This window comes from Eufriesea mexicana, unplaced genomic scaffold (genome assembly GCF_001483705.2).
Source record: "Eufriesea mexicana isolate 0111107269 unplaced genomic scaffold, ASM148370v2 scaffold89, whole genome shotgun sequence".
Taxonomy (NCBI): Eukaryota; Metazoa; Arthropoda; class Insecta; order Hymenoptera; family Apidae; genus Eufriesea; species Eufriesea mexicana.
Genome location: NW_016908256.1, coordinates 541,739 through 566,052, shown reverse-complemented (window position 1 = coordinate 566,052; position 24,314 = coordinate 541,739). Strand labels below are relative to the sequence as shown.

The 24,314-nt window shown below is 44.2% G+C and overlaps 3 protein-coding genes across 3 annotated transcripts in view; all 3 read right to left on the bottom strand.

Moving 5' to 3' along the window:
* Positions 1 to 24,314, bottom strand: part of LOC108554871 (protein bric-a-brac 1) — a 169,358-nt gene that overhangs the window by 69,963 nt on the left and 75,081 nt on the right. The window contains exons 2-3 of the mRNA XM_017910279.1: positions 22,075 to 23,089; positions 19,487 to 19,579 (exon numbers count right to left, since the gene is read on the bottom strand). Of these exons, the coding sequence (XP_017765768.1) occupies positions 19,487 to 19,579; positions 22,075 to 23,064 (1,083 nt within the window). The 5' untranslated portion in view covers positions 23,065 to 23,089. The remainder of the gene's footprint in view (positions 1 to 19,486; positions 19,580 to 22,074; positions 23,090 to 24,314) is intronic.
* Positions 13,170 to 13,840, bottom strand: LOC108554873 (zinc finger protein 180-like). The gene has a single exon (XM_017910282.1). It carries the CDS (start codon positions 13,838 to 13,840, stop codon positions 13,223 to 13,225), a length of 618 nt encoding a protein of 205 aa, XP_017765771.1. The 3' UTR covers positions 13,170 to 13,222.
* LOC108554872 (zinc finger protein 180-like) lies at positions 14,840 to 15,510 on the bottom strand. The gene has a single exon (XM_017910280.1). The coding sequence runs from the start codon at positions 15,508 to 15,510 to the stop codon at positions 14,893 to 14,895; it is 618 nt and encodes a 205-aa protein (XP_017765769.1). The 3' UTR covers positions 14,840 to 14,892.

Here is a 24,314-nt window from a genome sequence, read left to right as displayed (position 1 = left end):
GATATCTCGATTAGGAATTCTTCAAATTTTGAAGCCATGTTTAAAAAAGCTTTGGATTAGGATTAGGATTTGGATTTGAAAATTTTTACTTTTAGGTGGATCCAGATTCTTAAAATTTGGTTATTAATGACGATTTTTGACGGATATCTCGATTAGGAATAGTTCCAATTTTAGAGTCACGGTGTTTAAGAGAAATTTTTGGATCAGTGGAATTTGAAAATTTTTACTTTTGAACGGTTCAAACTTCTTTAAATTCGGCTATTAGTGACCATTTTTAATGGATCTCTCAATTAGGAATTCTTCAAATTTCGAAGCCACGTTTAAGAAAGTTTCAGATTAGGTGAATTTGAAAATTGGTATCCTATTTTTCATAGTTATTAAGAACATTTTTTGATAAAATCTAGAAAGAGTTCGAATATTAACATTTTTTAATAAGAATCTGGATTTCATATTTTTCTTTACGATCTGTGCAACTATAGTCATTGGAAATCAAGATACTTAAGTTTCTAAGAGCAAATATTTCCCTCACAAGAGAAAATCAGCATATAGAATTCCTAAAACTTTAAATTTCAAGAATTTGTCTTCCACGTTTCTACCAAGATCATAACAATAATTCCAAATTAAATACATCCTTGATTGAGAATTTTCGAAAGTTTCAAACTTTCGAAATCCATTTTCGAAAGTCTAAATCTACCCTCAATTTACTCAAATCAAGCTAGCAACCTCAAATAACGAAACCCAACCGAATTTCAATAAATTTCGACCAAAACAAACAAGTCACACAAAACACGAAGAACCTTTGAAAATAGTGGAAAAGGCAAGAACAAGAGTACCTCGACAAACGAGATTTAAAATATTTCTCTCACCAAACAAATTCCGTACACAAACTTCTTAGAATTCCAAATTTCAAGAACCCGCCTTCCACGTTAAATGTCATACATCTTTGATTTCGAACTGTATTTTCAGAAGTCCGAATCCATCCCCGATCCACCCTCAATCCAATCGCTTACTCCCTCCTCTCAATAATTCTAGAAATAAACCAATTTTTCCAAATAACGAGAGTCCAAATTTCCAAAGAATTAAATTCCAACAAATTTCTGCCAAAGCACGAAGAAATGCTAAAAACTTGTGGGAAAAACGAGAACAAAGAAGTGAAGAATTGTATCTGGTCGCGGAGGATCTTTGATCGTGAACTCCATTTTCAAAAATCCTAATCCACCCCCGATCCACCCTCCACCACTTACCCTACTCATCCCTTGACAATTTTGGAAATAAACCAATCTTTCCAAATAACGAAAGTCATTAAATTCCAATTAATTTCTGTCAAATCAAACGAACCACGCACAGCACAAAGGAATATTACAAAATGGTGGGGAAAACGAGAAAGAAAGTAAAGAACTGCATCTGGTCTCGGAGGACCTCTAATCTCCAACTCCATTTTCAAAAATCCTAATTCACCCCTGATTCACCCTCAACCATTTACCCTACTCTCCCCTCGATAATGTTGGAAATAAACCAATCTTTTGAAATAACTAAAACCTAAATTTCCAAAGAATTAAATTGCAACGAATTTCTGCCAAAGCACGAAGAAATGTTAAAAAATGGCGGGAAAACGAGAACGAAAGTGAAGAACTGCAGCTCAGGACCTTTGATCGCGAGCTCCATTTTGAAAAGTCCTAATCCAACCCCGATCCACCCTCAACCACTTACTCAACTCTCTCCTCGATAATTCTGGAAATAAACTAATTTTTCCAAATAACGAGAGTTTAAATTTCCAAAGAATTAAATTGCAACGAATTTCTGCGAAAGCACGAAGGAATATTAAAAAATGGTGGGAAAAACGAGAACGAAAGTGAAGAACTGCAGCTGGTCGCGGAGGGCCGGAGTACTCGGGACAACTCGCGGACATATCTCGAGGTATCGACGCGTCCTTCGGCCGTCGGCGCGTTTCCTGTCCGGCCACGGTTTCCGGGGATTGTCTTTGACGGTTAATCGATGCTCGTTATAAATTGATCCACCGTTCCACGTCGACTCGATCGAATTCGATTGGCTCGCGCCGGGGTGGGTGGCGGCGCGGCACCGAAAATTAAAGCTCGATTAAACGCGGAATCACGCGCGGTTTAAACGTCGATCCGGCTTATCCGGCCGATCAGGACTCGCGGAAAATGCGAGGTGAGAGCGGGGACGCTGGACGCCATCGCGCGGAAACTTAACGCGACGCGGAGTACGGCCACCATTTTGTAATTGCGCCGTCGAACCACGCTCGAGGATGGTTTTCCACCAGTCGCGAATGTCCTCCACCAAGTTAGTATTTCCTCCGTTTCTTTTTCCGTAGAACAGTAATAGAATAAATTAATATCAATAAATATTAAACTATGAACGATAAATATCGCCATTATCTCATGTGTGACGCTCTCATCGATGATTACGCATCGATACTAACTAATCTTTAGGTCGCATATCCTGCATAAGGTCAATTATACCTCATACAAAAATTTCACCCCTTGCGCTACGCAGAAATTTGAAAAAAGCCGTGCCAAACCCGTATGCTTGAATAGTCGAGGAAGGAGCCGAACAGCGGAGCCCTAGTGTCGCAATTTGAAACACTATATCTTACGACTGATTGCGAGTGCGAGATAGCCGCGAGTCCATTCGAGATATTCATACTTGGCCCGAGATTAAGATCACGAGTCGGACTCGATATGTTCATGTTTGGCCTGAAATATTGATAACGAGTCAGACTCGTGATATTCATGTTTGGCCCGAAATGTCGATCACGAGTCGGACTCGTGATATTAATGCTTGGTCCGAAATGTCTATCACGAGTCAGACTCGTGATATTCAAGCGTGACCCAAAATTTTCATCACGAGTCAGACTCGTAAAAATAGTGCAAGGGGTTATTATACCGTGTGTGTCGTAATCATCGATGATTTTATTTTATTAATATCGCGAGTTATTATTGGCAATACGGTCGAATTAAAATTATTTCTGTTTTCAAATGGTCTCGATACGCTACCAAATCCTCGTCGAAGTTCCGATATGTCGTGCAACCGATCATCTTGCCAATTTTGTGTTGCAAATTATCGGATGTCATAGTATTTTTTATTCAACGATCGACAAGGCACGTTCGACTCGCGGAGGACGTGTTAAAACAGACCGGACGAGCATCGATTCCCTATATTAACCAAGATTACACGTATCCAATAGGACTATTTATTTTTCCACATACTTTTTCGCGAATACTGACGCGGGAGATTTAATTGTCCGCGAGAATAAAAAGGGGAGAAATGTTTATGAATGACAGAAATGAATCACCATGCAAATCATTTTCACCTTGTTTGACAACTCGCTTTTTCCTTTCCCCGTCACGGATAATCCATCACGCACCTGCCTGCTTAACGCGAAAATAGAAAGTCGAATATTCGATTTTGGAATAAATTTAAATTCTAATTTCTAGGTCCGATTTGTAATCGCGATGGTAGTGGTAAATGGAACGAATTTCGTGCTTGGAACTTTATTGCATAGTAGAATCTTGATATTTCTAATTCTTTAATTTTTAATTAATCATTTTAATTAGAAAAGACCTATATTTTGAAAATTTTTCTTCGTTTTATAGTAAAAATCGATGGAAATTGAAATAAAAATTACTTTAATTGATATTTTTCTATCCCTATAACTGGAATTTGAAATAATCAGACCTCCACGAGTCGAAGTGTATTTGAGGTTATGTTGAACTTGCATAGTTACTATCTTTATAACTCGAAATTTAAAAATTATGTGTCAGAAAATCTCAGAAATCGTTTAATATTTCTCTTCATTCGTTTAAATCTTAAAAATATTAAATTACTCATATTTCCCTCAGACCTCCACGAGTCGAAGTGTATTTGAGGTTATGTTGAACTTCTGTAGTTGCCATCTTTACAACGGGAAATTTAAAAATTACATGTTAGAAAATCTCAGAAATCATTTAATATGTCTTTTCACCATTCTTTTCTTCAGAAATATTAAATTACTCAAATTTATCTCAGACCTCCAGGAGTTGAAATGTATTTGAGGTTATGTTGAACTTCTGTAGTTGCCACTTTTATAACTCGAAATTTTAAAATTGTCAGAAAATCTCAGAAAATTATTCGATATTTCCCTCCATCCTTTTATACCTTAGAAATATTAAATTACTCAAATTTCTTTCCTGAATATCGAATTTTCGATTTTCGAAGGTCTTTTACTCAAAAATTTCGGTAAAAATTCTTCGTTTTTCCAAATTCGACGGTATTTTCGCAACAGCAGAGATATATTTCCTCAGCGAAATAAATTAAAGCACCAGGTATCGCCTAACATCGCGGCGAGGCGATAAATCAGAGGAAAACTGGCGGAAACGCGAAAAATACGAGGATTGTTGGCGAAAAGGAATTAAGTACTCGAACAGCTGTAGCATTGGGGAAATTGCAAATAGGTTGGAATGCTACCGACGACAAGCCGCATTTTAATGGTTCATAATTTCCTCGTGACCGTGTATTTATTCAACGTTTGCTAAATTACGCGAAATTTATTCCTCGAAGGGTATTAGCCCGATAAATACGTAATTCCCCGCACATTATCCGCGCGCGTAAGGATTTCATAAATTTTAACCAAACGTACACGTTGAATCAATTGCGGTCGTTCGACGCGCACATTCGCGCGTTCCGCGAAGGGAAAACTGTACGAAACTGTAATTCAAACGAATGATACAAGGCCAACGAAAGTCGCTTTTCCGTTAAGTACCGACTGCGTAAACAAATGACGCGGTTTCGAAAAAGAATTAGTTTCCTTCCTGCTATTCGCGAGAAATACGAAAGAAACCAACTGGATAAAGCTTTCTGGAATTTTTAAAAATAGCATTAAGTGTTTAATAGTGTTAAGAATAATATTAAAAATAGTCATAGTATTTCTGAAAAATGACGACTCGAAGGGTTTTAAATTTAAGAATAACATTTTATATAAATTTTGGAGAAAAATCACGAAACAGCTAGGGCTTGAAGAAATTTTTCTCAAAAATTACGAGATAGTCAGAATCTGAGGAAAAATAGAATTTTTCAGTAATTATCAGTAACGAAGGAAAATTTGATAAAAGTCGATAAAAAAGATTGCGAAAATTTTTTGGAGAACAGAACGTTCAGAAAATTCTGAGTTTAGAGATACATTCGATAGAAATTTTTGAGAAAAATGACAAGATAGGTAGGACTCGAAGAATTTTATCTCGAAAACTGTGAGATAATCAGAACCTGAGGAGAAACAGAATATTTCAATAATTATTATTAACGAAGGAAAATCTGGTAAAAGTCCAGAAGAAAATTGCGACACGTTTACAACAGAAGGTTTCGATAATTACTATTAATAAAATCATCCGTCATATTATCAATTAGAACCTGAGGATTCATTGGTATAGTGAATTATGCTTGTAACAGAATTTTTCAGGAATTATTATCAACGAAGGATTCCAAACTTTCTAAATTCAGAAGTAATATTCGATAAAAATTTTGGAAGAAAATTACAGGATAAATAGAGTTCAAATAATTTTATCTTGAAAACTACCAGATAATCAGAACCTGAGAAGAAACCAAACTTTTCAATAATTATTATTAACGAAGAAAAATTTTATAGACACCCAGAAAAAAAATTGCGAAAAGTTTAGAAAAGAATATTTCGATGATTAATATTAATAAAATCATCCTTTATAATATTAGTTTGAACTTACGGATTGATTGGTACAATGAAATATGCTTATAACAAAATTTTTAATAATTATCAACGAATGATTCAAAAGGTTCTAAATTCAGAAATATCATGCGATATAAATTTTTAACAAAGAACATGATGTAGCTAGGAAAGAATTTTTTCCTAAAAATTGCGAGATAGTCAAAATCTGAGAAAAAATAATAAAAATTTGCAGTAATTATTACTGACGGAGGAACAAACTGCAAAACGAAATTTACAACGAAAGAATGGACAGATATTATTTCCAAAGTACCTATCGTCAAAAGCTCATCGACAAACAAATTCCACGGAATCAATCTCCCATCCTCAAACTCGCGACAAAATCCAGACACCCGGAAGAACATGCCCCCCAAACTTCCCCCGACTTTCTCACTGACGCAAGAAAATCTGCCGGAATGGTCGAACGGAAATGCGGCAAAAACCTAGCTCGAACGCAAATTTCAGCGGAACTCGAAACTCGAGCAAAGACTCCTCTCATCGCGAACTCGCGTGTTCCCGCGCGCTGTCAATCATCGAACAAACGTCGACACTTGGAAACCCCGGTCGAAAAACCTGCGCCGAACGGATCCTCGCGCTAAACGCGACTCGCTGAACGGCGAAACGAAAAGGAAAGCAAAATGAGAGAGGGATGGAAAATGAAAAAGAGGGCGGCGCGAAAGTGTGGGAAAAAACAGTGGAAGCGGATCGTTTCCAGTTTACAAGCTCCGAGGTCCCTCTAATCCCTGGCGGAATCAGATTTCCCGGCAGCCAGCCGGCGAAGAAAACGAAAAAGCGATACAACGAGAAGCCCGGAGTAGAATTAAACGCGCGGAAAGGATCGGAGAGGATCGGAACTGAAACGCATTAACTTTTGATCCGTCTGGCAGCCGCGGTGGAGGACGAAAGGGGCCCCAGTGACGGATTAATATTCCGCGTTCCGTCTGCGACGACACTCAAATCGCGCGCGCTGCTTCGGCTCCCTATCGATTAATCGATGCGGAGCGCAGAGAGAGGTCCGATTCCTTCGGTTCACGCTCAGTCCAGGTTCAGCCCGACGGGCCTCTGCACGGAACACGATGAATATTTCACGGATCGATCGATTTTCAAGCGGCTCCGTCCGCGAGGGTCTCTCGCGAGGAGCTGGAGGACGCCGTGGAAAGCAGCCTGGCTACTAAATATACAATGCGGCCGAGAAACGGGGAGGAAAAAAGAAGTTAGTCCTGCTGGCTTGCACGACTGCATCGACCGCAATTGCGTTACGAATGTCGAACGATCGAACCGTTCGCTCCGGTGAAACTGGGGCTGGCAACCCTCCTTGCGGATCTTTATTCGTTCTTGGCCTGGTCGAGAGTGGGCTGAGAAGTTTCGTGGACCACGAGGGCGTCGTCGCCATTGCGGAAATTAGAACTTAGGTTTCGGTGCATTTTTATTAATTTCGTTTAGTCTCAGTGGGATTTGGTCGAAAATTAAATAGATGACAGGTACCTAAGCAGCGATTGTACGTTTCATCGCGTATTGTAGGAAAGAAACGTAGGATTTGCGGCAATTGGGCCTAGCAACGTTGTCCACGTCAAGTTGTACGTAAAATTAACTAGATAACAGGATATCTAAGCAGCGACTGTACGTTTCATCGTGTATGATAGAAAAGAAACCTAGGATTTGCTGCAATTGGGCCTAGTAACTTCGTTCGCGTCAAGATTGACGTAAAATTGAATAGATGACAAGTATCTAAGCAGAGATTGCACGTTTCATCGCGTATTGTAGAGAAAAAACGGAGGATTTGCTGCAATTGGGCCTAGCAACCTCGACTGCGTCGCGTTTGGCATAAAATTAAATAGATGACAGGTACCTAAGCACCAACTGTACGTTTCATGGCGTATGATAGCGAAGAAACGTAGAACTTGTTGCAATTGGGCCTAGCAACCTCGACTGCGTCGCGTTTGGCATAAAATTAAATAGATGACAGGTACCTAAGCACCAACTGTACGTTTCATGGCGTATGATAACGAAGAAACGTAGAACTTGCTACAATTGGGCCTAGCAACCTCGACTGCGTCGCGTTTGGCATAAAATTAAATAGATGACAGGTACCTAAGCACCAACTGTACGTTTCATGGCGTATGATAGCGAAGAAACGTAGAACTTGTTGCAATTGGGCCTAGCAACCTCATGCACGTCGAGTTTGTCATAAAACAAAATGGACGACGAGATACCTAAGTAACGATTTTACATTTGATGAGACTGGGATTAGCACCTTTCTTTGCGAGGTTCCTAGTTTCGTTCATGATCTAATAGAAAGTATCGAGTTGGGATTGGATAGAGAATGAGACAACTCGGTGTTATAATTAAAGCGATAATGATGAGCGAAGAAGCTCAATATCGATGAAACCTGATCAAGCACCATTTTCCTGAGGATCATGATCTAACAACGAGTTTGAGACCAAATTGATTAGATAATAAACATAGTGTCATAACGTGACATAGTGTAATGATATGATGTAACGATAATGTGACATAGATATTACAATTAAATAGTTTAGACGTGTCATTGGACATGTCATTAGATGAATAATAGAAGAATCTCACGTATGTTACGAAAGAGTATATGGTCTTTCGCGTATAGCTCTAAATTCTCAATTGACAGTGTCCATGTGGATCACTCAGCCTCCATTTTGTTACTAAACAGCATCTTCATCCTCGATACATGTATCGTACTCGCACTAAGCGAATTACAAGCGAATTAAGCGATCAGGCTACGGAAAATAAGTACCCAAAGATCGACACGAAGGATCCAAAAGAATGAAAGGCACGAACGAAGCATGATGGTCGACTTTTGCCATTAACTATACAAGCACCTGAAATTAACTATTCCGTTTAACAAGCGTCCATCGCATATTGGAAACGCGGCGATTAGGTCGCAAAAAGGACACAATTAACCCGATAAACCACACGAAATTGTCGCAAACAGTCACTCGTAATTTGCAATTACATCGTACGGATGTCAGATAATGCGTCGAACATTACCGATATTTTTGTAAATTCGGCTTATCGTACCATTTTCCTTCTCTTTCCAAACGGCAACCGAAAACCACGTACTACGCGAAAAATTGGCGATCCTCCCTTCCGTGTACCGCGAAATCTCTCCATCTTCCGCGTAATCTCGTCACCTAGAGTTCTCACGACCCATCGGAACCGCTCCGCTCGCTGTTGCATCTCGACGGCCGCGTAAACGCTAATTACCTTATCTAAACTAATAGGAAAAACAAAAACAAGCAGCTCAAATACTGGTTGTTCTCGTATCACCGGAACGCTCGCGAGAAACGCGAGGTCATCGTGCATCGCGATGGCCCAAGTGCGAACGCTCGCTTCGAAGAAAACCGACTCGCCACGAGCATTCGGGAGCAGAAAATTCTGGAATCGTGAAGAAACCACGCGGTTGTTCGTCGAGAGGAAATCACCAATCGTTATCAATCGTTAACAATCGTTACCAATCGTTATCAAACGTTACCAATCGTTAACAATCGTTAAAAATAGTTTCCAATCGTTACCAATTTTTACCGACGGTCAACAATTATTACCAATCGTAATCAATAGTTACCAATAGTTTCCAATCGTAATCAATAGTTACCAATAGTTACCAATCGGTACCAATTGTTACCAATCATTAATAATCATTTCTAATCGTTACCAATCTGTACCGATGATTAACAATCGTTACCAATCGTTATCAGTTGTTACCATTCATTAATAATCGTTTGCAATCGTTACCAATCTTTGCCGATGCTCAACAATCGTTATCAATCGTAATTAATAGTTACTAATAGTTACCAATTGTTAATAATCGTTACCATTTGTCAGCAACCGATCGTTACCAATTGCTACTAATCATTACTAATCGTTACCAGTCGTTACCAAATTGTTACCAATTGTTACCAATCGTTACCAATTGTTAGCAATCGTTAGCAATCGTTAGCAATCGTTACCAATCGTTACCAATTGTTAGCAATCGTTATCAATCGTTATCAATCGTTACCAATCGTTACCAATTGTTAATAATCGTTACCAATTGTTACCAATCGTTACTAATCGTTACCAAACCGTTCCCAATCGTTAACAACTGTTACCAATCGTTACCAATCGTGACCGATCGTTACCAACATGGCGGCACGTTTTCGAAGCGACGCTCCGCGAGGACAGAAGAATATCAAAAATGGCGTCGCGAGGTGTCCAGAGAAATTTGCTACACCGGTAATTCCTCTCGCATCGATCACGATCGATTGACTCGAAAGTGATACGATCGAGCCGTTTCTCGTTGTCCCAGGTAGCAATTACTCGGGACGATCGATGATCTCGGGATCGATTAAACCTGTACCTCTGAAACGCGACGATATTCGAAGTCACGATGTTGCAGTCCCTTTTTCTCCCGAGTTGCAAACCTGTTCCCTCGAACTGTATAATTTCTGCGAGAAGCGTGCAAACTTCTGCAACTTTGCTTTTTCTCCCTCGAAATTGCAGACGCACGAAGAAACCGGCGAATAATATCGGTATCAAAGAATCCAGCGATCCTCCGATTCGATTAATCGGAGATTTATGACAGATTTATGCTAACTCCCCCGGTCACCGAGTAGGCTACTAAAATTCCAAAGGAGGATTAGATTTGCAATTCAACTCGGTGCAAACTTCGCTGTCCGTAATAGGTTCGCTGTAAGAAATGGTATTAGGCGACTACCAGTACAAACGAGAATATTCTACGTACTCTAAGTTGAAAAAGGAGAAAAGAACAAATTATAATAAATCAATCCAAAAAGATCTACGTATGTAATTAAATGTCTCTGCTTGTCATACCTCGATGGAATCTTCGCCGAGTCGGTCCACGACTACACGGAACACATCCTGCTATTAACGCCACGTTCCTCCGTTTCCGTTTCTCCGCGAACCGTCCCGCATCAAGGTCCAAATCTCACATTCGACCGGACAGAAACGCGTTTCCTCCGATTCCTAAACATCCCCGTTTCGTCTCCTGTTCTCCTCGAATATCTCTCCCCGAACCCCCCATCACTCGTCCTTCGCCAAGAACGCTTCCTCCGCGTGGGAAATAACAACATCAGGAATGGAAAAATCGCGCGAAAAATCGGTGGATCTCGACCACTGGCTACACGCGGGATATCCTGGCTATCGGAAATAAATAAACAGGCACAGGCGGAAAAGGGAGCGAAAATCAGCGGAACGATTATTAAGTAGAATTGCGAGTTATTGCACTGCTCAAGCTGGCCTATAGCACACCGTCGTCAGATACACGCGCCGACTCGGGCCTGTCTCCGATGCGTTCGGCGTGTTCGACACGCGCTCCCGATATCGCGTTTATGTCGATGCGTGATAGGAATTGGGTAAGAGCTCGCGAGCAATCGCGAGCACGCGTACACACAGAGCGCGGTTTACGGGAACGTTTCGCGAGACAGACGTTCGCCAACGATAATCGATAATCTCTCGTTAACGCGATGTAATTAGCCGGCCGGATTCGGCCGGACCAATCTCTCTCGCCGAGGCTTTCGGGATCGAGAAGACTCGAGCTCGGTGAGAATGGTTCGAAAAATGTGGGTAGCCATGGCGCCGGATGGACGCGTCAGACGAGTCGGCTGCGACGAGCTTGGTTCGACGAGCGCGAAGAGACGAGGAACCGCGAGCGCGCGGCAAGATGGCGGCGCGAGATGCTCGGAAACTCGGAAGCGGAACGAGAAAGGCGAATATTCCGGGGGCACTTGGACGCGTGCGCACTGCCGCGACTTCCTCGCTAGATCGGCGGCCCCGCGGCCCCGCGTTTAAAAATTTCTTTCGTTTCGCTTAAGTGTGTTTGAACGTCCCGCCGAATCGGCGTCTGAGTCGCGTCCCGCCGCGTCGGACGTTTCTCTACCCCTCCCGTAAGTCCCGTACTCCCTCCCCGTCGTCAGTCCTAACCCAACCCCCCTCCCCGGGCCCCTGTTGCCGTTCCACCGTATCGTAATCGTCGGCGCGCGCGAATCCCAACCCCCACCCCTTGTCAACTGTATAAAATATTCTCAATCGTATCAACAACAGTCACATCGTACATCGTACAACGTTATTACATTATTACAATAGTTTATAGTTAATCGTAATCAATATAATATTCACAGCATTTTATGAAAATCTCTTAAAAGCACCAACCGTGGCGGCTCAAATTTCTCCATTCGTCCTCTTTCTTTCTCGCTTTCTCTCTATCTTTCTCTCTCTCTCTCTCTCTCTCTCTTTCTCTCTCTTTCTCTCTGTGTGTCTTTCTCTCGCACTCTCTCTCTCTCTCTCTCTCTCTTCCTTTCAATGTCCGTAGATATTATCTCGCGCGAATTATCTCGATTAAAAAACCCCTGATCTTGCATCTTCGTCGTCCTCTTCTTCTTGATCGTCTTCTTTCTCTTTTCTTTGTCCCCTTTCTCGCCGGATTTCTCTTTCTCACTCTTTCTCTCTCTTTCTCACTGCCTTTCTCTCTCGTTCTCTCTCTCTCTCCACCCTTTTTCTCGTTCTCTCGTTCTCCCTCTCATTCACATATATATATATATATACCTTCAATAATTTATAGATATATATATATAATATATATATATATGTGTATATATATATATACATATATATATGTATGTATATATAAGCTAAACGTTTCGTCTTAAAGCACTGATTAAACGAGGGAGCTCGTTTTAACGTGTCCCTCCCTCTGAACACGCGTTTACCAACCATCCTAACCAAAATCACAGGACTAACTAGAAACACCGCCGGCTTGTTGCCTCGTCGCTCAGTGGGGATCGATGAACGCGAGGTGTACACCCTCCATGGGGACGAACGAAAAGACAGGAGAGACCAGGAACGATAACAGGGAGAAGCCGCGGCCGCGGGGACTCGCGGGGCCCGATGGGCCCCGGCGGCCGCGCGGCAACGGAGGAGGCGCGCGAACGTGTCACGGCGGCGAACGTTCGTCGAGACGCGCAGGAGGCTGAACGACGGAACCTGGTGCGTCGAGAGAAGGACACGATGACGGACGATAACCAGGAGAAGAAACGGTAGTATCAGCGGGGTGGATAAACAACGAAAGAAATGCGAGAAACAACGAGCGAACGATAACGAGGCACCGCTATCGGCAGAGCCGCTCGTGTCCGTGTCTCCCGTTCCCTCGTCCGACCTTATCATCCCCAGTGTCACGCGGACAACGACGTCGAGTCCCCGACGTGGCGTCGGACCAATCGTCGGACCAAGCGCGATCCTCGTCCCGTGTAGAGAATCCTCCATCGCGGTGGTGGCGATCGATGGGAGAACGGCGTTGATCGCGACGTCCGATGGACATCTAGACGACGACGACGACGACGACGACGACGACGACGAAGGGGAACGGAAACGAAGAAGGAGAAGAAGAAGGTGTATCGATCGGCGATTCTTCCTCCGGCGGTGATGAACGTGGCGGTTGTTGCACGGTCTAAGGCGAACTCAATGATGCGGCGGTGGCGGCGGCGGGGCCTCTTCCTCGGAGGGATCCACGGGACTCGGGGACAGGAACTTGCGCACATACTTGGAATAATGTGTCTTTTCGTGGGCCTTCAGTATCGTCGACCTCGAGAAGGTCTTGCCGCACAGCGTACACCGGAACGGACGTTCGCCGGTGTGCACCCGACAATGGTCCTTCATGTGGTGGCGCAACTTGAAGGCCTTGCCACAGAACTCGCACTTGAAGGGCCTGTCGCCTGTATGCGCCGGTAGGTGGGCTATCAGAGAGCCGACGTCCGGGAACGACTTGCCGCAGAACTTGCAGAGGACGACGCCGGAGGTCGGGTCCGAGTGGGCCGCGAGCTCGAGATCCATCGGCTCGATCGTACCTGCGGTGGGGTAGTGGGCCTCCGGCGGCAGGTGCATGCCGGTTTCGAGACCCAGGTGAGCCTGCAGCTGCAGGTGGGCCGCCTGCTCACGGTACTTGAGCGACTCGAGGCTGTGCGAGAGGATGTGCCGCGCCAGCTTGCTCTGGTGGAGGAACGAGGCACCGCAGTACATGCACGCAAACATCCGCTCATCCACACCCATCAACTCCTGCAACCAAACAAACAAGAACATCAACTTCTTGTCTTCCCTTTAGCTCGTCCGTAACACCCCCACAGTGATATATGCTTCTTGCTCTCCCTTTCGCTTTTGCTTTCGCTTTCGCTTCCGCTTTCGCTTTCGCTCTCGTTCTCCCTCTCTTTCTCTCTCTCTCTCACTCTCTCCCTTTCTTTCTCTCTCTTTCTCTCTCTCTCTTTCTCTCTCCTCACCAATGTCTTTTCTTCGCTTTCTCTCTCTCTCTCTCTCTCTCTCTCTCTTTCTCTCTCTCTTTCTCTCTCTCTTTCTCGCCTTTGCTTCTATCTAATTCGTCTATGCAAACTACCCGTCTATCCGTTCCTATCTATCCATCTATTTATTTATCTATGTTTGCATCTATTCGTCTATCTTGTTTGCAAAACTTTCCGTCTCGTTTACTTTGAAGTGATCGTTTCAAGCAGAAAACAGACATCTCTCTCCGTCTTTCTCTTTCTCCGTCACTTGTGACACATGGATGGTATATGGGCCCCGGCGGCCGCGCGGCAACGGAGGAGGCGCGCGAACGTGTCACGGCGGCGAACGTTCGTCGAGACGCGCAGGAGGCTGAACGACGGAACCTGGTGCGTCGAGAGAAGGACACGATGACGGACGATAACCAGGAGAAGAAACGGTAGTATCAGCGGGGTGGATAAACAACGAAAGAAATGCGAGAAACAACGAGCGAACGATAACGAGGCACCGCTATCGGCAGAGCCGCTCGTGTCCGTGTCTCCCGTTCCCTCGTCCGACCTTATCATCCCCAGTGTCACGCGGACAACGACGTCGAGTCCCCGACGTGGCGTCGGACCAATCGTCGGACCAAGCGCGATCCTCGTCCCGTGTAGAGAATCCTCCATCGCGGTGGTGGCGATCGATGGGAGAACGGCGTTGATCGCGACGTCCGATGGACATCTAGACGACGACGACGACGACGACGACGACGACGACGAAGGGGAACGGAAACGAAGAAGGAGAAGAAGAAGGTGTATCGATCGGCGATTCTTCCTCCGGCGGTGATGAACGTGGCGGTTGTTGCACGGTCTAAGGCGAACTCAATGATGCGGCGGTGGCGGCGGCGGGGCCTCTTCCTCGGAGGGATCCACGGGACTCGGGGACAGGAACTTGCGCACATACTTGGAATAATGTGTCTTTTCGTGGGCCTTCAGTATCGTCGACCTCGAGAAGGTCTTGCCGCACAGCGTACACCGGAACGGACGTTCGCCGGTGTGCACCCGACAATGGTCCTTCATGTGGTGGCGCAACTTGAAGGCCTTGCCACAGAACTCGCACTTGAAGGGCCTGTCGCCTGTATGCGCCGGTAGGTGGGCTATCAGAGAGCCGACGTCCGGGAACGACTTGCCGCAGAACTTGCAGAGGACGACGCCGGAGGTCGGGTCCGAGTGGGCCGCGAGCTCGAGATCCATCGGCTCGATCGTACCTGCGGTGGGGTAGTGGGCCTCCGGCGGCAGGTGCATGCCGGTTTCGAGACCCAGGTGAGCCTGCAGCTGCAGGTGGGCCGCCTGCTCACGGTACTTGAGCGACTCGAGGCTGTGCGAGAGGATGTGCCGCGCCAGCTTGCTCTGGTGGAGGAACGAGGCACCGCAGTACATGCACGCAAACATCCGCTCATCCACACCCATCAACTCCTGCAACCAAACAAACAAGAACATCAACTTCTTGTCTTCCCTTTAGCTCGTCCGTAACACCCCCACAGTGATATATGCTTCTTGCTCTCCCTTTCGCTTTTGCTTTCGCTTTCGCTTCCGCTTTCGCTTTCGCTCTCGTTCTCCCTCTCTTTCTCTCTCTCTCTCACTCTCTCCCTTTCTTTCTCTCTCTTTCTCTCTCTCTCTTTCTCTCTCCTCACCAATGTCTTTTCTTCGCTTTCTCTCTCTCTCTCTCTCTCTCTCTCTCTTTCTCTCTCTCTTTCTCTCTCTCTTTCTCGCCTTTGCTTCTATCTAATTCGTCTATGCAAACTACCCGTCTATCCGTTCCTATCTATCCATCTATTTATTTATCTATGTTTGCATCTATTCGTCTATCTTGTTTGCAAAACTTTCCGTCTCGTTTACTTTGAAGTGATCGTTTCAAGCAGAAAACAGACATCTCTCTCCGTCTTTCTCTTTCTCCGTCACTTGTGACACATGGATGGTATATGCGCGTTCCCGCTACTTTCGCCGCGACAAATCGCTCGTTTCGACGCTACTCGACTCGCAGCGTACACGGATACACATATATCGCACGGTATATACATATATGCATGTACGAGCCGCGTCGCGACGCGACGCGACGCGCCGGGCTTCAATCGGCGCGCTCCTCGTTCGAAAAAACCCGCGTCTCTCACTCTCTCTCTCTCTCTCTTTCTGTTTCTCTTCTACGCTCTCTCCTCTCTCTCTCTCTCTCTCTTTCTCTCGCTCATCCTCTCTCTCGCTCTCGTTCTCTTTCATTCTCTCTCTCTCTTTCCTTCTACGTCTTCGTTGCCTCTTGCGTGTTCTCTCTGCTCTCTCGACCTTTCCGACTACTTTTTGCCTTTACGTTCTCTCTCTATATCGTCACTAAACCGTTTTGGATAAAATACAAAAAAAAAAAAAAAAAAAAAAAAAAAAAAAAAAAAAAAAAAAAAAAAAAATAATAGTAATAATGGAGAAAAAAAAAATATTAAGAACAGGCAAGGCTTGTCTTCGCGAGACCACTACCGTTTTTTTGAAAAGCGCGCGCTTTTGGCACGACCGGATGTTACGCGCGTACGCGAGGTTCCTTCTCTGTCTTTCCTTCCTTCCTCCTCTGCATCGTCGTGATCAACCCCTCTGGTTCGGTGGAAATAAAAGAAGTACCTGGCCTGACGAGAAAATGATACCTCTCGACGGCATGTAAGACGGTAGCACAAGAAGTTGACGCTCATTTTTGTTTGGCACGACGCGCACCCCAGAGATTACATATGTATAATGACAAGGGACTGTCTGATTGTGTGTGTCAAAACAGCGTATACGACGAACGTGTTTTATATATACACACGTATACGGGAGCATTATACGTGCCTATATATACGTACATAGCCGCGTATATGTGTCGTTGTGGGATAACACATGTACGGGCCCACGGCAACCCCCACAGCCTCGCTCAAGAACAACAACAGCCCACCCGACCCCTCGTCCCTCCTCCGATTTTTCTTTTCTTTTCTTATCTTTTCTTTTCTTTTGCTTTTCGTTACCCCCTTCCCCCGTTTTCCGTACCGTATCTTATCTCTGTGTTTTCTTTTTTTCTTTTTTTTCCGTCTATATCAATCTTTTTTCTCTGTAGTTATATGTTTATCGTACCGGTAGTAACCGCGGCCAAGATGGCCGCCGCGGCGGAAAATGGTACGCCGCAGCAAAAGGCATTGCACTCAATCCAAAAAAACGACAAATCGAAATACAAATATTACAAAGTAACAAATGGTAATAATATAATGAATGTCAATATAATTTGTATATGTATATAACGAAAGATATATATATTTATATATGTATACATATATATGTATGTCGGACGTGAGTATATATATATGTAACTTGCACATAATATCAGTACATGTATGTAACGATATATATGTATTGCGTATATATATGACGTGTATATATATGTATATACGTATATATGTATATATATATACATTTACGTATTGATATATATGTATATATATATATATAAAATGTAGTAAAAAACAACCATGGCCAAAAACGAAGGTCAACTTCTTGACAGTGAGCTAGCAAGACAGGCTGGCAGGATGGGACGAAACAGGAATATCGTAGTACGTGGTGTTACGCGCCGGTTTTCCTTCGATCGGCCGACGAGATCGGCCAGGGGTGTCACACAGACACGGATTTCCGAACACGCGATCGGCGAAAACGATCCCCGAAAATCGGCCGATCGCGAATCGGCTCCATTTCACGCGGAGCTGCGATTCGCTGCGGCCTGCTTCCAGATACCGATCTTCGCCGATCGCGGCGATCGTGGGAAGGCCAGGATTCACGATCTCTCGTGGACATTCATTTTTCGTTTCACTTTCTTTCCCCGGATTCACGAGAATAGAGAAGAGGGAGGAAGAGCAAGAGCGAGAAGTCGAAGAGGAAGAAGAATGACGCGAAGATCGATGGAAAACAGCGCGCTAAAGGGGTCGACAGACGCGCGTGAAACAGCGAAAGAGAGAGGCCGGAGAGTGGCGCAGATGGATATGCGAGATAGGGGTGAAGAACTAGGAGCAGACGGAGAAGAGAGAGAGAGAGAGAGAGAGAGAGAGAGAGAGAGAGAGAGAGAGATGAGAGAGAAGACGGGAGCATGGGAGAATTAGTCGGGAAGAGAAGATGACACGTTGGTGAGAGTAGACGGCATGCACGATTCGTCTCCTTCTGCGCAGGCGCGTCTCGAGATGTTTTTCGGCGCTGAAGCTAGAACGATCGGCAAGCGGCTAGGTTTCGCAGTTGATCAGGTCTCACGCTTGTCTCTCATTTCGCTTTTTCCTCGTTTTACTCTTAGTCTTTTCCCCTCTTTTCCTCGGTGTCCTATCGCGCGGCTCCGCGGTTCGTCGAAGACCTCGGCGAAAAGGAAGAAGAGATACCGGGAAAGTCGCGAGTCGAAGGATCTAGAGAGTGGTCGAATCGGTAGCCCTCACGTAGTCACACGTCGCTCACGGATCCGATTTCGCATCGAACTCTGCGCTCTGTTCAACGAATTTCTCTACGCTGATGCACGCCCGTGTCACGCACCCACGGAATACGCTACGCAAAGCGGAAATCCCACTGCTTGAGAAGGGAGAATGAACGGTTTTCACTCTTAGTCATCGGACCTCCGATCACACTCTACTCTCGATCAGGACGGCTTAGCGACTCTGTTAATGACACGATCACTTTCAAAATTAGCGGGGAGAGCAGCAAACAGCAAAGCACTTGGGCACGCATGCAAATAGACCCACATGCAAGTGAACTCGAAATATAATGTATGCCTGTCTATCTGTCTGGCGCGGATAGATAGGCAAACAAAATAGATAGATATAAATAGATAGATAGATAAAATGGATCGTGTTGAAACGTTTCTCGAGCTGTCTTCGCGACGAATTCGCCGTTTCATTCGTCGTTTCGATCCGCAGGATCGTCTTGTACAACCCGTGGTCGTCGTCGACGAGTAGCGCGTAAACGAACGATTCGTCGTAATCCTCGCACGACGCGGGATGCATCGAGATCCAACAAATTCCACACGTCTCTACTTCTCTAGCATATTTTTTTCAATCTATTTTTGCATTTTTTTCTTTTTTCTTTTTTTCATTTCTCTACTACGTCTACTGCGTTTATTCTTTTATTCTATTCGTTATTCTTTTTTTTCAAATTTTTTCTACTTTTTTTTTCTTTCTTTTTTTATCGTTTCAATTTCGGTTTTCTTTCGTTCTTTTTTTTCTTTTTTTCTCGTTTCCATTTTCGTTTTCGCTCGCAAGACTCGCGCCGGCTCATCAGCGACGGTGCACGCGCTTGCGGATGAGTCGACGCCGACACACAACCGGCGATAACCGTAATCGATATATATATATATATATAAATGCAGAGTAAAGAGAAAGTACGAGAATAAAAAGTAGTCAATAAATTGGAATATATAGTACGGAGAAAGAGGGAAACTCACCGGATCTGGTGGGAGTCTGTAATCCGTGGATATTTCGCTGCTAGCACTGCGCTCCTCGGTCGACCTTTCCCAGTCCATCTCTTTTTTTAACGACTGCAAACGAACATCGGGCTCACGTCAAGGTAATAATTGGATAGCTGTCGATGCTATTCGCCAAGTACGAACTTGCCCGCGCGGAGGCCGCGGCCCCCGAGTCATTAGCATTCGCGATTCCGCGAGGAAGCGCGATTAACTCGATCAACGATTCGGGGCTCGCGGTAACTCTGCACGGGCCCGTAATTCGGTTACTCCGAATAAAAGAGAGAAAATTAGAAAAATTGAAAATAGGAAAATTAACAAAGTTTAACGCGTGTATTTTGTTTAACGCTAACGAGAGTAACGCGAAATAAAAATCGCGATTTGGGGGTCAAATGTAACGATAAAACGCGAGAGTGATTAGGGTGCTGTGGAACCCTCAGAGATTATGCAAATGGGATATTTCTTCGTAGCTCGTTACGCGAATCAACGTGCATAATTAAACGGAAGAAATATACGATATTAAAATTCGAAATGGAATTAAAAATAAATCGAGAAGCGGAAAATTTATTAAAAATATATCGAAAAATGTATCGGTTAGGTGGTTCGCAATTTTGTAATAAGAATATTGTATCTTATCCTTAGTTATCGTCATTAATATTGCTCTCCCTGAAATGTAAAATGATCGGTATGAGGGAAAATAATTTTCTCGCCGTCATCGGAGAAATTGTGGGCATACTAATCGAGTCTCGAGGAGATTTTGCTGTTTTGTAACGTCGAACGTGTAAAATTTATTGGGGGATATTTAGAAATAAAATTTTGGAGCCAAAGAAATGATAGTAAATTGATAATTCGATATTTTCCGAGATTCTACCGTGAATATCGCAGGAAAATACGAGAAACAAAAGTGGACATAGTACTTATGCAAACAAACGTTACACGTAGCAGAACGGAAAATTAGCATATCGACGAATTGCAAATTCGATGCTTCACTGTCACGACTTCGAGAAATCTACTATCGGCTAGGCGATAAGGACGCGATAAGAACGAATTGAAATTCGCTAAAATAACTAGCTAAAAATTATGACCCTTTGCGGTCCAAGGCGCTAGCAAGATACGAAAATAACAATTTTGACGAGTCAAAATTAATAATAAAAATTAAGAAAGAAACGAGTATTTACATACTCTGAATGTCAAGTAAAACATCCACTGGATCACAAAGGATTAATCTCTTTAGGAACAAATCTTTTTCAAATTGATATTAGAATTATCTCAAAGCAGTGACTATAAAATAAAACAAATTGACTGAATTTTCTTTCCGCGAAGTCGGTAGCAACATTCAAAAATAACAATTTTGACGAGTCAAAATTAATAATAAAAATTAAAAAAGAAACGAGTATTCAAATACTCTGGATGTCAAATAAAACATGCACTGGATCACAAAGGATTAACCTCTTCAGGAACAAATCTTTTGCAAGTTCACATTAGAATTATCTCAAAACAGAGGCTTTATAATACTACAAATTGATCCAATTTTCTTTCCGCGAAATCAGTAGCAACATCCAAAAATAACAATTTTGACGAGTCAAAATTAATAATAAAAATTAAAAAAGAAACGAGTACTCAAATACTCTGGATGTCAAGTGAAACATCCGCAAATAGGACCACCAAGGACCTCTTCAGGGACGAATTTTATTCAAATTAATGTTACAATTATCTCAAAGCATTGACTATAAAATAGGACAAATTGATCCAATTTTCTTTTCACAAAGTCGGCAGCAAGATCCGAAAATAATTTTGACATGCCAAAATCGATAATAAAAATTAAAAAAGAAACAAATACTTAAAGACTTGGAATGTCAAATAAATCATCCACAGGACCGCAAAGGGTAACCTCTTCAGGGACGAATCTTTTTCAAATTGACGTTAGAATTATCTCAAAGCAGTGATTATAAAATAAGACAGATTGTTCCAATTTTCTTTTCACGAAGTCGGTAGCAAGATTCGGAAATAACAATTTCGTCGCGCCAAAATTAATAACAAAAATTAAAAAACAGACACCTCTACTTAACACGTTGACTGCCATAGTGATCATCAATGGCGCCATTGTGGTCAGAAATGCCCAACAATACTAATTTTATTAATTTATATTTCTTTTATTCTAACCAAAATTCGACTTTCCGCAAATTGTAGCAACGTAAATAAATATAAAATTTCGTATAGAAAATATTAATAATTTGCAGCATTTCTCTTTTGCCATATTGTTCGATAATTCATCGTACAAATTTGATCCTGGCCCCCTAAGCGTTCCATATAAAACCTACATGGCAGTCAAAGTGTCAAACACTTGGGACGTCAAGTGAAACATCGGCAAACAGGACCGCGAAGGATTAACCTCTTCAGGGACGAATCTTTCACAACTTACTGTCAAAACGATGTCAAAGCGGTGACTCTAAAATACTACAAACTGATCCAATTTTCTTTCCACGCACGTACATGCAAATATCCCCGAAGAGGCGCAAATTGCCAAGGTCCAAGGCGCGAATAGAGAAATAAATAATAGGTGTACTCACAAGTGGAACTTGCTGGACTGGGGGTAACCCCGACGGGCCCGCGAGAGGCTCTGTACTGTGCGGGGACGGAAACCGGCTCTGCGGCAGGTTCAACGGTAGCACACCAGGCGTGCTTCCGGTATTGTTACTTAGACTCATATCCGACGGTCCACTGTGCACCGAGATCGGGCTAAGGGAACCCCTCGTTTCTTCTAGACTGGCGGCATCTTCGGAGTCCCTCCTAGGTCGATCGAGCGCCAACGGTCCTGGACAGGGGCTACCGGGTCCGGTGGGCGATGGCGGACAGTCCGTCATATCTACGGCCTCGACGGACTCGCTGGTGGGTGGTTGGGGTAGGTTCTGTTGGGGCTGTTCGCATTCTTTCACCCCCGCCGATGGCAAGCCCGTGCCACCGGACGCGTTTCCTTCCCTGTCTCTCTCCTTATTGCTCGCTTCCTTTATGCTCTCGCGTTCACGGTGATGTTCTCGCGACGTCTCGCGCTGTATACCCTCGGATGTGCTCGTGTGTTGTTGTTGTTGTTGTTGTTGTTGCTGTTGTTGCTGCTGCTGCTGTTGTTGCTGCGGTTGCTGCTGCTGCTGTTGTTGCTGCTGCTGTTGCTGCTCGTCCCTCGACGCTACCGCCGCGTTGATGTTCGTCATATCCGCTAGACCCTTCACCTTAAGGCTCTCCGCTGTCTTGAGGAGGGCCGATAGCTGGCAGTACTCGACGTTTACCTCGCCCTTGTACATGAAGTCGACGAGGGTACGTAGCTCGGCGAAACGTACGTCCTTTAGGATGACTATGGGGTGGCGGTTCGGGTGGTCGAGGAATAGGGCCTGGAAGTAGCTGGAGCACGCGGAGAGGACTACCTTGTGGGCACGTATCGAAGGTCCCTCCGTGCACGCCAGTGTCACGTCCACCAGCGACTCCGACTCCAGCAGTTGACTGAACACACCCAGCAAGTTGCTCTGATGATTGTTCCACCTCAGGCAGTAATGCTCACTTCCCATGTCTGAACTGCACCCCGCAACCCTGCTGCAGAAGAAACATTTGTACCGCTCCTGTGCGCGCTAACGCTCTTCTCGCTCTTCTTCCGTTCATCTCCGACGTATTTTCCTTTCTTTCTCTCGCTCTCTCTCTCTCTCTCTCTCTCTCTCTCTCTCTCACTCTCTCTTTCTTTCTCTCCTCTCGCTCTTTTCCACGCTTGTATTCCTCCTTTCTATGCCTCTCCGTGTGCGTGTTTCTTTCATCTTTTCCCTTCTCTTTTCTATCTTTTGCTTTTCTTTCTTTTCTCCTCTCTTTCTCTCTCTTTCTTTTCGCTTTTCCGCGTCGCTCCCGTGCTCATTGTCGACCGTGCTGCTGCTCACTGCCTCGTCGTTGAAGTTTCCGGGGTTAGTTGCTCGCGCGACACCCGTGCGTTTTTAATTCGCGACGGAAGCCGCGTGTTCGCCGGAGAGAGACATGTCTCGCCGGGGTACCGCAAGTATCTGGGAACGGAACTGGGCGATCGGTGCAGCCGGGATTGGCTTTAACACTTGGCACGTCTTTTTGTCGATCAACATCGTGTCTTATATATGCTCGTGCGATAATATTTGCGCGGGGTTAGGTTAAAAATTAGATTCAAAATTAGATTAAACATTGCTCCGCGAGGTTGAATGACACCGTGCTGGTATTTTCGATAGGGAATAGTGCGGAATTAATTATTCCTTTGTTTATTACAGATTAATTAGAATAGGGGAAGGGATACTAAGTTCCTGTTAGGTTAAAAATTGCTCTGCCATGTCGAATGACATCGTGGTGGTATTTTCGATAGGGAATAGCGCGGAATTAATTGTTCCTTTGTTTATTACGGATTAATTAGAATAGGGGAAGGGATACTAAGTTCCTGTTAGGTTAAAAATTGCTCTGCCATGTCGAATGACACCGCGATGGTATTTTTGGCGGGAAATAGCGCGGAATTTATTTTTCCTTTGTTTATTACGGATTGATGGGAATGAAGGAAGGGGATATTAAGTTCTCGTTCGATGGAAGTCGGGTAATTACGAAATCGACGCGCCTAATTTATCTCGGATGACATTTGAAGAAGGTTCGAACGGTACCCGCGCGAGTTCCGTGTCACGCGGGCTGTAACCCATGACGGTCGGCGGGAGGTAAACTCTCATGGAAGAAAGAAAGACGTCTCGAATGTTTAAATAAGATTAAAGTCTCAAATATTCACTACGAATACCGTGTTTCTCGCGTCTACTCGCTTGCTCTTTTT